Source organism: Gymnoscopelus braueri (assembly GCF_963280865.1).
Source record: "Gymnoscopelus braueri genome assembly, chromosome: 17".
Lineage (NCBI taxonomy): Eukaryota > Metazoa > Chordata > Actinopteri > Myctophiformes > Myctophidae > Gymnoscopelus > Gymnoscopelus braueri.
Window position 1 is genome coordinate 23,512,251 of NC_137617.1, and position 15,337 is coordinate 23,527,587.

At 40.9% G+C, this 15,337-nt stretch overlaps 1 protein-coding gene across 3 annotated transcripts; it reads right to left on the reverse strand.

Annotated features, from left to right (window-relative positions):
* Positions 1–432: 432 nt before the first annotated feature.
* Positions 433–14,925, reverse strand: prkar1ab (protein kinase, cAMP-dependent, regulatory, type I, alpha (tissue specific extinguisher 1) b). 3 transcript variants are annotated; one of them, XM_080456024.1, is made up of 11 exons: positions 14,783–14,925; positions 9,166–9,384; positions 8,041–8,211; positions 7,763–7,854; positions 7,567–7,628; positions 7,253–7,299; positions 6,694–6,852; positions 6,480–6,540; positions 3,681–3,802; positions 3,469–3,577; positions 433–3,342 (listed from the first exon to the last, which is right to left on the reverse strand). In XM_080456024.1, the coding sequence occupies exons 2-11, from the start codon at positions 9,337–9,339 to the stop codon at positions 3,170–3,172; spliced, it is 1,170 nt and encodes a 389-aa protein (XP_080312150.1). In that variant the 5' UTR covers positions 9,340–9,384; positions 14,783–14,925; the 3' UTR covers positions 433–3,169. The 3 variants fall into 3 exon arrangements, with proteins under 3 accessions (XP_080312150.1, XP_080312151.1, XP_080312149.1); XM_080456025.1 differs by lacking the exon at positions 14,783–14,925 and adding an exon at positions 13,006–13,138 and having other exon boundaries at positions 3,469–3,550; XM_080456023.1 differs by lacking the exon at positions 14,783–14,925 and adding an exon at positions 13,006–13,138.
* Between the last annotated feature and the right edge of the window lie 412 nt (positions 14,926–15,337).

Genomic DNA, 15,337 nt, shown 5'->3' on the forward strand with positions numbered 1-15,337 from the left:
TTTGGCTATTTGAGGTAAAAAAAAAACTACATATATAATTTATATACTTATACATTTGTTTCATCACTTCCAATTCTATGCATTTATCCTGTATGTGTGCGTTCCCACATACTGTACATGCTGGCTGGGTGCCAGCCAGGCAACAAAAATAAAATGTCCTCTTGGTGACCACCCTTCATGTGCAGGTGAATGCACAGGGTCAGCTATGACCTTTGGAACTTGTGGATTCAGTGCTCAATGACAAACTTCAGCAGGGCAAACATGGAGCTTGCAGGCCAGTCTCTGATTAGACTGCTGTACAGTATGTATACAGTACACACCACTCTACCACCCTGCCAATGACAGTAATTATGTCACTGAAACGGTTAGAAAAGGTTGTGGACCTCAGGCTGGGATTCAGGTCTATAAAAAAGTAACAAGACAAAAATCAGATATTTTTTTACTCTTTTATTGCTTAAACTGCCATCTGGAACAATCTATACCAAAAGGATAAACATCTTTGCACATAGAGGATGTCAAACTGAATACAGTCATAGGATAGAATAGAAAAAGAATGGTCCTCTGATAACCAGCAGCTTTTAGTGCTGCAGGCCTAAGAAACTTGCTGAAGTTTGGGCTAGCAGGAGAGACTGACTACTACTGTAAGCCCAGGTCAGGTAAGCTAAGGCAAACTGGGATGATTGCAGTGTGTGACTAAATAAGTTTACAATGACAATACTCCCAACCTGGAGGAAAATAAGGATGTGAAACAAGAGTCTTATAGACCTATCCCCTAACAAAGTCATTTCCTGTAGATGAGGATAGAGAACATGCGTTATCATATTCAACACCAAATCAACAAGAAACACCTGAGAGGTAGGGGAATAGGGAAGAAGGGCCAATAACAGTAAAGGAAACAGCGGAGTCCTCTTAACAAATGCACTCTTGCCTCATTAAGCTGACTACACTGCAATCAGTCCCAAAAAATCTGATCTTTTTGGACATACAAACAATGCATTCATCCCTCAGGTCAGTCAGTCAACCATGCACTCTGTTCATACATAAGCTCAGAATGGTGATATAATGTAACAGTACGTCAAAAAGAGAAGAAAGCAGCTTAGGAACACAAATGTAACTGGGTACGGGTAATCTCTGGGTTAATAGTGACAAGCGGTACGGCAGGAATGAGGAGTTAGGCCTTAAAACCCCAGCAGTCAACATCTCAGTGGGAGTTAGTACAAATAAAAAAAAGAAGGAAGAAAGGAAAGCCATAAAATTACTTATTATGTCATCTAAATATCATCAAGCAGTTAAGCTACGGAGTAAATAACCAAATATTTGACAAAGCCCCAGTGCTACTAACCATGTAGCTTGCAGGGTAAAGTTTCCTCTTTTTTTTTTTTTTTTTTTTTTAACTACACGCTTCCATTCATACCAACTCACTGGATGCCTAAAACATTAATATGCATTAGTAAGCATAGAGAACAGATCACAAGCTATTCTGATGATAAGACAATTACTCCCCCCCACCCCCCTCCCCTTCAACAGGCACAACCAATGACACAAGATTTAAATAAATAACTTTTCATCCCCTTCTCTACCTGGTAAATGCATCTCATCTTCATGTCAGGATCCTGCCAAATTCTCTCTGCTTACTGTTGCGCTTAAATACATAAATACTCCAAAGTCCTGAATCCTTAAAACCCATCTAGCCTACTGTTGTTTTTTTTTGCCTCCCTCAAGACTTGACTTTGTAAATTACCCATTTGACCTATTTTTAAAAAGTTTAATCCCATGACGTTTTTATACAATACGACTACATACGGCTTCGTCGGTTGACGAGAAAGAAGCAATTTTTATGTTGTGGCACTGGACACCTAAAATAGAATTTATGGAAAAATAAGCATTTACCAAAAAAGAAAAAAGAAAAAAAAGACAATTAAAACGTACTTTGTTTTCAAAAGATCACCCTCACTCCAAACCATAGCCAAAACTTTAGTTCATCATTAAGTAGATGTTGATAATAGAACTAGAATCAATTTAACTATATCATAACATTTCTTTTTTTTTACAAACCATAGCAGAAGAGCAATGACTTTATTTGGTGTTGTATACTGAAAAACTTTGAATACTGAAATACACTTACAGTAATACTTTTTTTTTTTTTTTTTTTTTTTTTTTTAAGTAGTCAAGGCAGTTCTTGTATGGTTGATGGCTCTAACAATCAGTGGATGAGGTGACACCAACTACTTCCTGTCTTTTAGTTCCACTTCCTTTGCAACCGAGTGCTTGATACATTTCCACGGCTATGCGTCTTTGAGAATAAAATCAACATTTTGGCACTAGCCTGGTGGCTGTATGACAATGCACGATCCCCCATGTCGTACAGGCACTCTCAAACTAGGTAAAACGGAGTAACTGACTCGACAATCGAGGGAAACCGAATAAATTTGATGCAGAAGATCCATTGATTATCATAGATTTCAACCTATGACAAAATGTAATGCAATCACATGCCTCCAGCCTTCTACAGGGTCTGCGGGAGATATCTGCCCTATCTGTCTGATGTCTTTAACAGTAAACCCTTACACCAGGAAGAAAACCCTCCGCAGTCCTCTTGATAGCGGTCTAGCACATGAAATCAGGAACTAATTCAACAAGATACAAAGTGTTAACTTCATCCATGGAAAGTTTTGATTGTCCTATCTCATCATGGGGAGACCCCGACACCGGTCAGGGGTCTCCCTTTACAATCCCGCTTTGCGTTTTCCCAAAGTCGAGCTTAAAAAAAGAAAGAAGCATAAAATCGGTGGATATATTTACGATGTGTGTGGACATGGCATGTAACTGTGGCTATAAAGGTAGCATATGGCAGCTGGTACAAGCGCTGGTGAATGGCTAAAAGTGACGGCCAGGTTACTGGTAGTAAACAAAAGATGAACGGTGTGTGTGTGTGTGTGTGTGTGTGTGTGTGTGTGTGTGTGTGTGTGTGTGTGTGTGTGTGTGTATTAAAGCGGAAAATAAATCAAAGCAAAGGAAGTTATAACAAAGTGTGACAAAGCAAATTGCATTGGTGGACCCTGGGTCTAAAAGGAGGAAGAGAGGGTTATAGGGAGGGAGTTAGGAGGTTTGGGAGGAGGAGGAGAAGAGAAGGAGGGGTGCAGGAAGGGTGAACTCCCTTTCACACCCCTCAGACGGACAGCGAGACGAAGCTGTTGTACTGTTGGATGTTGCGTTTGAGAATGTCTGAACAAGGGCCCAGGACGCGCTCAAAGCGAGGCCGGTCAAGCTTGACACACTTCAGGGGGCCGCGGGCGACCACGGTGGCAGCACGGGGACGGTTCATCAGCAATGCAATCTCACCTGGAAGAGGGTACGCGCACACACACAAGTTTTTAAATAAATGACTCCGTAAATACGGACAAAACAAAATCATTAAGAAACTATTAATTAACTAGTCATTTTGAGAGGAGGTGAAAGACTTCTTACCAAAGTAGTCGGATGGCCCTAATCTCCCCACTTCCACAAACTCCTCGTTCTCTGAGCGGCGCTGCAACACAGCTGCAGAGCCCTGAGGGACGGACGTCGGACGAACACACTTTGTAAAACCACAGGGAAGCCAGGTTGAGAATGGTCAACTCCTTCCCATAGTGTGCTAGCCTAGAACCAGTGTGACAGTTGAATAAGAACAATAGCCATACCTCCAGTATGATGAAGAACTCATCACCAGGCTCTCCCTGCACCACAATCTTCTGTCCGTCCTCGAACTGCACCGGCTCCAAGGCATCAGCCACTGTCAAACGCTCCCATTTGTCAAGAGATTCTAAAGAGGGAAGAGGGCCGCCAGAGGACATGATCAAAAAACTATGTTAAGTTTAAATACCATAGAAAACAATACAATGACTCCTGTGATTAAACTGAAATATACACTCTTACATAGAAATATACTGTAGATGAGAATTTTCTCAATAATTTGGTCGGAAACAGCTGACCTACAATAAATTCTGGATTTGCAGTATATTTACAGCACATAATAGCCATCTAGTGGCTTCAACCATAGTAGAGAGACTATTATTAAAACTCAGAAGCACGTTATTGCCAATGTGTAAATTACTGTGTAGGACATCCAAGAACTGGGTCTGTTTAAGGTGCCACATTAAACATAGGACAATAACAATTTACAACATATAGGCCAGGACAACATGACTTGGTTGCTGCGCTACGCTGGGTGGGGTCCTCCAGCGCAATCTTGACAGCACTTTCTTTGCACTGGCGATGTACAGGTCTTTTATGAGTTTACACCAATGCGTATGAAATGCTGGAGGGCTTTGAATTCAAAACGACAAATACAGGAAGCTGTGACACTTGGCAGCTGTACAGTAGTGTAGGCGGCGGCCAATCAGATAGTTGAATGTGACAAGGTAGCAACCATTGAGCTATATATTATCTGGAGAACAGACACAGAGTCCCTGCACACTCATTTCAATGAAAGTTGCTCACCCAGCACATACTCCCCTGGGGACACCCTACCTTCCGGTTCTGGCCCCACATACTGTAGGTGAAATACTTAAGTTTCCAGAGAAGCCGCCATTGTTCTCACAAGCTTTTTTTTAATGCCAGCCTGGACTAATGATTGTTCTGCAACTAGTTCGTCAACCAGCTGAGCAAAGCTGTAACTTCAGTCTATGCAGCCATGGTGCCAGTGCATGTGTAAGGAACAGATAACCCAGTCACACATGTGTGTTTCAACAATGGGGAGTCAGTCACTCAGTAAGCAACATAGACTCCCATGCTACCCTGTTTTATGTAGATTAATAATGCAAAGAAGAAAATACATCCAGAGCTTGTAAAAAAGGTATGGAATAAAACTATCTTTTATTCCATACCTTTGTCTTCGCTTTTATGATTGTGAAGTAATTATTTTACTCATTTTTGCACTTTGAAAAATATTGTTTTTGTTTACCTTGGGGCAGCCAAAATGTTACAATGGTGCAAACTGCATGAGTGTCGCTTTATAGACTTGACACAGGGAAATAAGAAACCTTTCATAACAGGTGTCATGTGGAGCGTAGTTTGACATTTAGTGGCTGAATGTTGTCTATAGCACCTTTAATTACGGATTCTCCTTTTAGAGTGATTAACACTGAACACATGTGATGTGTACTTCTATTCTACAGCGCTCTTTGATTTTAAAACATGCCGCTAAATTATGCGATATTTCAACATAGCTTTCATCATCCGATAGGGTGCATCTAAACATACCTCTACCCCTAGGTTTTCCAGGTCATGAGGGAACCCTGTGTCTCTGGGTCCTAACTAGCCTGTATACTTTGTTTAACGGAAAGTGGAGAGTGTGGGTCCAGCGGAAAGGTGCGAAGCGGTGGTTGCTTGATTGATTGATTGATGTAGTTTATTTAGAAAGACATGAGAATAGTACATAACAGTACATGGAAGTACAAATTCACAATACAAGGTCTACTAAACTGGAAACCCTCATTAAGCATTACGCTTGTTTAAGAGGATGATCAAACTAACAATAAAGCTGGTTCAACTGGTTGGCCAGAATGTGCATGCATGCATGCATGCGTGCACGTGGGGAGGGCTTGGGACCTATTCTGTGTGAAGATGGCGAGTTGTTGCAGAGAACGCCATATTCCTGGCTAGTGTTACTATAGAAGTCCCTCTCTAGTCGCCTTGGCAGCTGTCAGTGCTTTGTTGCGGTAATCCTCCCTATTCCTACTGTATAATGGACATACAAAAACTATATTTTTCTTTTTCATTGTAACTGACCTAGATATACTATAATTAATTAAAAGTAATCTAACTGCAATTACTTCTGTAAATAGATTCTTTGTACAAGTCATACATCTTATGGTTGCAACGGAGATTAAGCCATTTTTCCACAACGAATAAACAGGAAGTAAACAAGCTGTTTTTTTATGACGTCATGTCCGGGTCTATCCTTTTCTGACAGGCATCATTCATAGGTAGCGAACAGCACCAACTGGTGGAAAACCACTGAAAACACAAATCTCGTCAAACTCGTCAGTGGCAGGCTGCGCCTTAGCAGAATCTGACGAGAAACCTTGTTGGTGGCAGCTAAAGAGTTAAGTTATGCTCAGGGGGTTTGAGTGTTTGCTCAGTCCGATGAAAGATTTGAGGGAACATTGCCCTGCACTAGCTTTTATTTGTGTACATAAACACATCCCCATTATCCATGCAGTGTTTATTATAGACCAGGCAATAACCTAAGTGGGTTGTGAGAGATGTTACTTCAGCAGAGGAATATTGGGTTATTTCACAGACTGAGATCCAACTTTTGGCCAAAATAATATTTGGGCCCTGGTGTGAGAGCAGGTGAGAACCTCTGATGTATAATGTTATAGAACTAATATAGCAAAGACCAATGTGTTCCCTGTAGTTCCCAGTTTCAAGAAGTTGTGTACAAATGTATGTTGTACACTCTCAGAATTAAATAAAGACAAATCTAAGTCACCAACCTAAGATGGACACTTTCCTGAGGAACTCTTCGTACATCTTCCTCTTTCTCAAAGTGCTTCCCTGTGCACACACACACAAAAAAGGGTGATTTAGTGTGACGAATCGATGATTGACCACCAAACAAATCTAACATGTGAAACCAAACTTTTGTATAACTATAATTTTCAACGTGCACAGTACAAATGTAACGGTGTAAGTGCAATGCCTCCTCACCATGAGTATTCTCCTGTAGCTATCTCTGTCGATGCCCCACAGTTTGACGTTGGTCTTGGCTGTGACGGTGGCTGCCCTGGGTGTTCCATAGATCAGAGCCAGCTCTCCAAAGCTGCCTCCCTCCCCAATGCTGGTCACCCACTCATTGTTCACATACACCTGACAGCGGAAAGTAGGAAGGGAAGAAATGTCATATGTAGGACATTTTTGTATTAGCCACTTTAACCCTGGCATCCCAATTTTATGGGCAAACATAACAAGAAATAGTGGCTCTTACAAGCTCACAATATGTCACAATGTGAGCTTGTAGAAGGGCTATTTTCGCTAAGCGAAATTATCCTTAGGTCTTAAGTCATTCTAAGTCATAGTTATACTGTATACGTATAACCTCACGTGAAAAGAATCATTGCAAGTATAATAAAATATATGTGCATAAAGAGTGAGGGCATTATATCATCTTCATTGGTAAAGCCCAGCACCTTGCATTAATGTCAGATCTAACTAACTATAGCAGGTGTGACATTGTTTCCCAAAATACAGCGTTACGTGAGTCACTCACATCCATTTCTCCTTGGTCAATGACGTAGAAATTGTCTCCCTCGTCACCTGCGTGCATAGAATGGCATTGTAAATATCACCATGGCACCTAGTCAAGTCACATTCCTTTTCATACGCAAGGAAACCGACATGCAAAGCAATTACGTACAAGGATATACAGTAGTAACCCAATAAAGCAAACTTTCATACAAAAAAAAATGAATGGTTGGTGGCAAGATGTGAGTGTTGGGGTTAACTTGTCCCAAACACCTAAGAGACACAATCATCTTCTGTAATAGCGATTACACTGAACATAAAAAACAGATGTGTTCCTACCCTGTAGAATAACGGTTTCCCCGGCGATGTAAGTAACTGGAAACATTGCGTCAAAGATATCACTGCAGAACAACAAAGATTCACGTGTTACTTGATCATCGGATACAAAAACCTAAATACCCGAATTTAAAATCGATGCTAAGAAAAACACATCCAATCTGGAGATCATCTTAGCAGGATTTGAGACTTTTGGTACCTTCTCTCATTGTCGTCCAGGTGCGAGAAGAGTACATTCTTTTCAATGGCTTTGGCCAGGGCTGCCATTGTCTTGTAATCTTTGGGAATGACCTTTGAAAACAGATATTTTCCAGATTATGAGCACATCTTCTCAGACTCATAGATTTACATGTGACAATATATATTTTGATATTTGTGAAAGAAAGAGAAGCAGCTCACCCTTAATTAATATGTAATTTAGCTATCATATAATAGTCATTCTGATTTCAATGATGTGTTGATAATTGAGTGTCTTACCTTTCTGACGTAAGAGGCTGCATCCTCCTCTGTGTAGACCTCTGCACTGAAGGCTCCTCTCCGCCGGCGCCCCTTCACAACGGGGTTCATGGGAGGAGACACCTCCTCGTCCCGAGAGTCTGAACGGGAACTGCTGGCCTTCTGCTGGTTCTGGATTTGCTTGGCCTCCTCCTGGACGGGTGGGATAGGGGAGGGGTTTAAAAATGCCACCGTCAGCCAATAGGGTCGGAGTACTGTATAGTAATACAAACAGGAAGTCGAATAACAAACAAAAGAGACCAAGGCACTCATGTGGAGGAATTCAAAAACGTCAACTTTCACTAGCCAGTACAATAAAGGCTTCAATTGTTTCTTAAGAGTGCCATTGTCGCATCTTTCTTTTTCTTTTTTTTTTGACTTTGTCACCCTTGTACCAAAGAGGACCTTGTTTGGATTTGCATTCATCTGCCAAAGAGACACACTCGTTTCTCTGTTTTTTTTGCAAACAGGAAGTGTTTCAGGATAATAATAATAGCAAACTTTCTTTTTATTAGGGCTTTGTCAAATTGACAACCTGACTCAATCAGTCTGGATTGTACCAAAACGTGACTTTAATAATATAAAGTTTAAATTATGGATGGACTGTATAATTATCTATGTACAGTAACTTGTACACATCACGTGGACAAGCAAAACACACAAGTGCATATGTATGCACACATGCACAAACAAATACAACATACTATATAGTATTATGTATGGCTGGACGATATGGACAAAATCAAATCTCACAATATTTTGACCAAATACCTATCAATAATATGATAATATTGTGGAAATGGCCATTTGTGCTTGACAAAATATTTACACAATGAGTTTTTGATAAATAATCATCAACTCAGTAAATAATAGAACTGGTAGAACAGTCAAATCATTTACTGTAATGCAGTCTTTAAAACCAGCCAAAAATACAATATGCAAAATCCCATACAATAATCTAGTCTCATATCATGACATTGATAAAATACTGATATATTGCTCAGCCTTACATATATGTGCTGTATACAACGACACATAAACACAAGTATACACACACTGGCACATAAAAATACAGATACACCCAAACACAGACATCCACCCACACACCTTCTCCAGCCTCTCGAAGTACTCCCTGAGAAAGGCCATGGGCCTGTCAGGTCGGGAGGTGCACAGCTGGACAATGCAATCCTTGAGCAGCTGCTGGATGTTGTGTTTCTGCACATACTGCTCACACTCCCTGAGGCTCCGCTCCTCCTCGCTGCTTGTACTGCCTGACGCCATGACACGACCACCACGACCCCTGCTCCGTGACCTCTAACCTCTGGACTAGAGAGGGAGAGACACATTACAACAAGGGGCAAAGGAGGGCAATGTGAGACAATCAATACAGTCGAGCCCTAAATGTAGAGCACATGTGAAACACAGGAAAACTTAAAAAAGGGCTTCAGATGAAGTACGCAGGAGGAGGGAACAACACATACATAATACATAAAGACTGCAAATTGCGTCAGTGTGTGTGCATGTGGCTTCCTGAAAATGGACAGACACTGAAACGAGTGCGAAAAATAGAGCTAGAGTGAGAAAGCAAAGAGAGAGGAGAGTGTTTTTGGCACTGCAGAGCTAGCTTGCTTCTAAAAGGAAGGAGTTATGGCTAATTTATACTTTGTCGCACAACCATGACACTTGCCGGAAATAACAAGAAAAATTAACAAAATGTGACACGTTTTTTGGTTCAAACTCAATGGCAAGTGACACAGTTGTTAGACAAAGTATGAAGTAGGCTTCAACTCTGGTCACATGATGTGATGTCATCTCTGTAACTAGACAAACAAAACAGCACCAGCACAAACCCTGAATTGGTGCTATGCGATAACCTGGTAACTATAAGCTTTGTTTTTGAACATATCTGATTAGTTTCACAAACTCAAAAGGGTACGCAATGACTGAACAGAGCATTGACTAACATGGACAAGACCCCTCCCCCAATGCACAGTTCATAGATCTTTCAAGAAGGAAGGAAAGAAAGAAAGAAAAACTGAAAAAGAAAAGTACAATCCGTTTTCACCCAGCCAGCATAAACTAAAGCTGGTTTTACTTTCCACCACAGATAGAAAATGACAGTACTTACAACTGTAGCACACATGCAGCAAAAGGTCTATTCTTAGGCTAGAAGCCTAGAACAGTAAGCCAAAGGTCCAATATCCCAACAATATAAACCATAGAAGTTTGTTTACGTATTTCCGTGGGATTGCAAGACCTCAGGCTATGATACTGTACCAATGCTGACCAGAAACAGCCTGACAGAGACCCCAGATCACTTCATTGACTTGCTTGATAGAAGCCGTTTTGATATATTCACACCGGCTCTACTCATGCATTGTAAAAACAGGAAGGACTTGAGAGCCCTGTTGAGACCATTACCTGCATTTTACATAAACAGATTCAATTCTGCCAGAACAAAGGTCCACTATGTAAACTTATATAGACCTACCCATGGCTAAAATCATGCATATGGGGCAGTATAATAGGATTCGGATGATATGTAATCTGACAAGTCCCAGGGGAAGATTACCAGCCACGTTATCAAAGATGAGCCAGGATCAACAGACCTCATGTTACTACAGTGTCGCTGGAAACTTGGCAGACCCACCTAATCTGTTACAGGGACATGTGACAAATGCCATTGCAATGCTACAAAAAAAATGACGCAAAGATCGAACCAACTTACTGATAACAAATCTGATCAATTGACTGATCAAAACCATTGTCTTTTAATTTATTTTTTCAAATTTTTGAGTAGCCAATTATTCGTACCCCTTTTTTCTCCCAATTTAGTTGTTACGCAACTTAACGCTCCAGACACATTTCTGCATAGAGCACCGAAGTCTTGACGTCACTCCCACTACCCCTGGGTCACAGTGTTATTTAGAACTGTGTTCCAAAAATAAACAAACCACCCTGGCGATTTTGTCAGGTATGTGACTCTGTGTCGTTTATGATATTGAATTACATTTGGTAACGTCTGTGTTGTGGAGAAATTAATACTTTTTCACCGTCAGTTGATGCTTCATATCCATATATGAGTAAAATCGCCGGTGTGGTTTGTTTATTTCTGGAACACAGTTCTTATATAACACGATCTAAGTCAGATTTGCCTATACAAAAAAATAGCGCTGTGACCCGGGGCGGCAGTGATGTCAGACTTCGGTGCTCTATTAGTCAATGCTATTGTACCCTACTGGCTCACCTGCCAGTGAGGAGCCCCTACCAGGAGGACGTAGTCCCTAAGTCCTACTCCTCCCATTTCAACACCCCCTGCTGACAGGTACTGCCCCAGCCCGTAGGAGTCGCAAGCACAGCAACAAAGATAGCATAAACACTCGGGCAAGCTGGATGCACCGCAGTGGATTTTTTTACACATGAGTCATGTGACAGTGAGCATCAAACTGCTTTTTGATATTCCATACCGTTTGCCTGTAATTGGCTTTAGAAATTAGTGGGAGGGGCCTATTTCTTACAATGGCTCTGAGGATGTACAAACATCGAAACGTTAGTTGTGGACTTTGTATACTTTGCACCTTAAATAAAGAGGCTTAAATTTGTCCCAGCAGCTCCAGTGTCTTCCTGACATTTGTTGCAGCTGTGTCCCTCTGCTGTGAAGTACCTCTACCTGGCTGAGGTGCGGTGAAATTCCCTTTCAACGCCAAATCGGAATCGCAATGTTGAGGGGCCTCTATAAAGTGTACCACCAAAAGTTTTTCCATAGAGGCCACCACAAATGTGAAAGAAATGCCATTTCCCCCTGCAGCTCCTGTGGCCCAGCCGGCTGCAACCCACAACTTACACAGCCGGGTAAGCCATCTGGCTTGGCGGAGATATGCACTATGCGGAGCGCACCTGTCTAGTTTGTCTTTGTTTTCCTCTTTTTTCAAATGGCCACCATATATGGACATAAATAGTTGTGTAATGTTACTTCTTAGCAATTCTAGAAATAGCAGGCCTTAAATGGCTTATGATGTTGAAGCATCTTCAAATCATGTATACATTACTTCAGAACATTTTCTAATATATTTTTACATTTTGGAAAAAAAACTAAGTGCCCACAATGTTTAGGTGCCCCCTCTTCCGGTTACCCTATCAGTCAATATGGCTGCCATAAAAAGGCCTATTGCCAGTGGTAATGAAGATGCTTAAACTTATATGCACCATCTCACATGTAAACCTAAACCGCTTGAACCCTAGCATTCCTATTCTGGGCATTCCATAATAGTAATAATCATGCGAAAATAGCCAATCTACGGATTCTACGAGCATGTAGTAGATTTACTAATTTCAGCTATTTGGTGTAGAGGGGAAGAGGAGGGGGCAAGGATAGACCCCTGGGGGACCTTGGTCAACAACGTATATAGGGGTTTAAGTGGTTAAAGCGGGTTGTCAATCAAATTACAGAAACCACAACCATGCATAAATGACCTTGCTCAACAACTGATGAAGAAGTATGCTGCATATGCAAAAATCTAAAAATAAAATACAACCTCTAAAGACGACGCAACTACACATACTGGTAATCATATTCCTTTGAACATTAAAGCCAGTATACTGTGTAACCAGCTATAGGTCAGGAGCGCTTGATGGGGATGTTGATGCAGCCCAGAAGATCAATGCAGAGATACATACTATCCGGGGTATACCCACACACAGCAAAATGCACATCGCGTTTTTTAACTCTCTCGTTTGGCGTATCTTTGCGAAACATCTCGATAAATAAAGTGTCTCGACGGGCACAAAGCTCCTGGCGGCCAGTTTTGTGTCAGCTGGCCTTGCAAATGCAAAAGCTTTCATCCAATGACGCCATCTTGAGCTTCTATCATAAACAAATGCGAGACGAAGCAAACAAATATTCTTCGTTTATATCCAGAGGTCATTTTGCAGCGAGCAAATACTTACGAGAAAACTCTTAATTCCTACCGAGCCGTCGGACAGTGACTCGGGGTGGACGATATGAGTGAAAAAGTCAACTGTTATCAGATTCTCTCCCTTCGATTTTTCTCCCCAAGCCCTGGACCGTTGCCCCACCGGATACGGGTTAGGACCAATCACGAGCCGTCATTGACGTCAATTCTCCTCGTTCTGACATGTGAGCCGTAACCCCTGGCAACCTTAAAGGGAAACGCGCGGAAATCGTGACGTCAAAGGGAAATGGAGAGAAGAGAATCGATCGCTATCAGATTGAGAACAGTGTTGCCAGGTTTTGTGAGAGAAATAAGCAACCACGGTCTAGGACAAGCCCAAAAGAAGCAACTTAATAGGCCACATGAGGCCGTTAAACCGTCGGTTATTTGAAAATACTATTATTTTAAAAACTATTACTTTCAATAATAGTTTTCTTTTTTTTTACATTCTAACAACACAAATGATCCCTGAGCACAAAACCTTTTCATGAAAATATTTGAGAACCACTGGTTTAAATAATAATTTTAAAAAAATTGGAAGCAAGCCTAAATAAGCAAGTACACTTTGTTTAGAAACAAGCCCAAAACTACAAGCAATTTACAGAAAAATAAGCCCAAAGCCGCTTATAATAAGCGGACATGGCAACACTGATTGAGAACGTTGCTCGCTGGCTGCTGCTGCTGCAGAGCTATTTCAGCACCGCTGCTCATCACGTTTGATGCGTCTCAATTGTTGCATATAGATTTTGGTGCATCTCAAATGCATTGTATGTGCATATATCTTTCATTCAGGTCACTTGCCAAATCGCCAAATGGGGATATAGCAGTAGTGGTCGTGGAAGAAGTAGCCCACTATGATTTTATTTAACTTACTTAGCAATACCACAATGTAGAGAAATACTCTATAACAACTAGTAAAAGTCAGGCATTAAAAATCATACCTAAATAAAAGTACAAAAGTATTGGCATCAAACTATACTTAAAGTACCAAAAGTAACACTAGCTACTCATAATGCAAAAAAAAAGGTTTTCCAAAAGTGTCAATATCTTTTGAAAATAGCAATTAACAGCTCACAACGCTTCTGGATTTGAAGTGTTGTGAACTTGTAGATCTGCTATTTTCAAATAGCCGAAGTATATTAAGGGTAAGTGATATTTTTTGGTTAAAAGAAGTTTTTTGTTAAAAGGTTTTAACGCGCTATATTCTGATAATAAGCCTTGCTATAGAGTGTTTGTTCAGTAACAGGGGTCTCCAGCTCTTTAATAAACATAAAATACATTTTCAGGTAGGTGGCCAGTTTAAACTTTCAGTTTCAGCCAATCAGGAGAGAGTACCCATTTAGCAGCTTCATTTTTTATAGTGTTCCAGTTCCAATTTTGTTTGCTCGTTTCTTTGTGTCATCACTTCCAATTTCACTTGTTTAATCTGTATCCTGATCCTGACTGAGTTCTTTATCCTGATGGGATCAACCTGACCTGAAAATGTTCTGTTTAATAAAGAGCTGGAGAGACATGGAGACTCGGACTCCTGTTTACTGAACAAACACTGTACTATCAGAATATAGAGCTATTTAACACTTATTTAAATCAAAGAAAATCACGTACTGTACCTTTAATGTATGTTTTGTGATAATCTGCAAAGTAACTAGTAACTTAAGTTTTCAAATTTTACTGGCGTAAAAGTACAATATCTGCCTTTGAGGCGTAGACAGTAGTGTAAGAGTAGACCTATTGCTAAATGCACTCAAGTAAGTAAAACAAAAGTAGCCTACCTCAAAATGTGTACATAAGGATACTCAGTTCTTGAGTAAATGCAGGCTACTTAGTTGCTTTCCACCACTGTGTAGCCTATAGTAGAAACCAAAACAGAATTATGAGAAGGGACACACTGTATATTTGTCCTTTTTTATGGTAAAATTATCAAATCATATTCTCGTGACTAGTGACTGAGATTCACTTTGCAGGTTGCAGAACCGGGTCTACAGCGGATACGGAAACGGTATGTGTGTATACGTGTATGTGTGTGGCAAATGACCAGATACAGTAGGTGGGCTCTAGACCGGATCTGAGCACCGAACAGTAAATAGATACCATGCTTTCCACAGGTACTCGGAAAGCCTTGTAACGCGAGGTTATAGTGACCAGACTGAAAGTAGCTACAATTGGCCAATCACAAGACCGGTCTCTCTAAATAGGCGGCACTTACGTTGATGGATGGACAAAACGATCAATCAATTACTGACTTTCAATAGCTTGGCCAATTAGAAGAGGCGGCGGGGGAGACTGGCCCGCCTATGACAGCCAATAGAAACGTGTGTTAGAGTGAC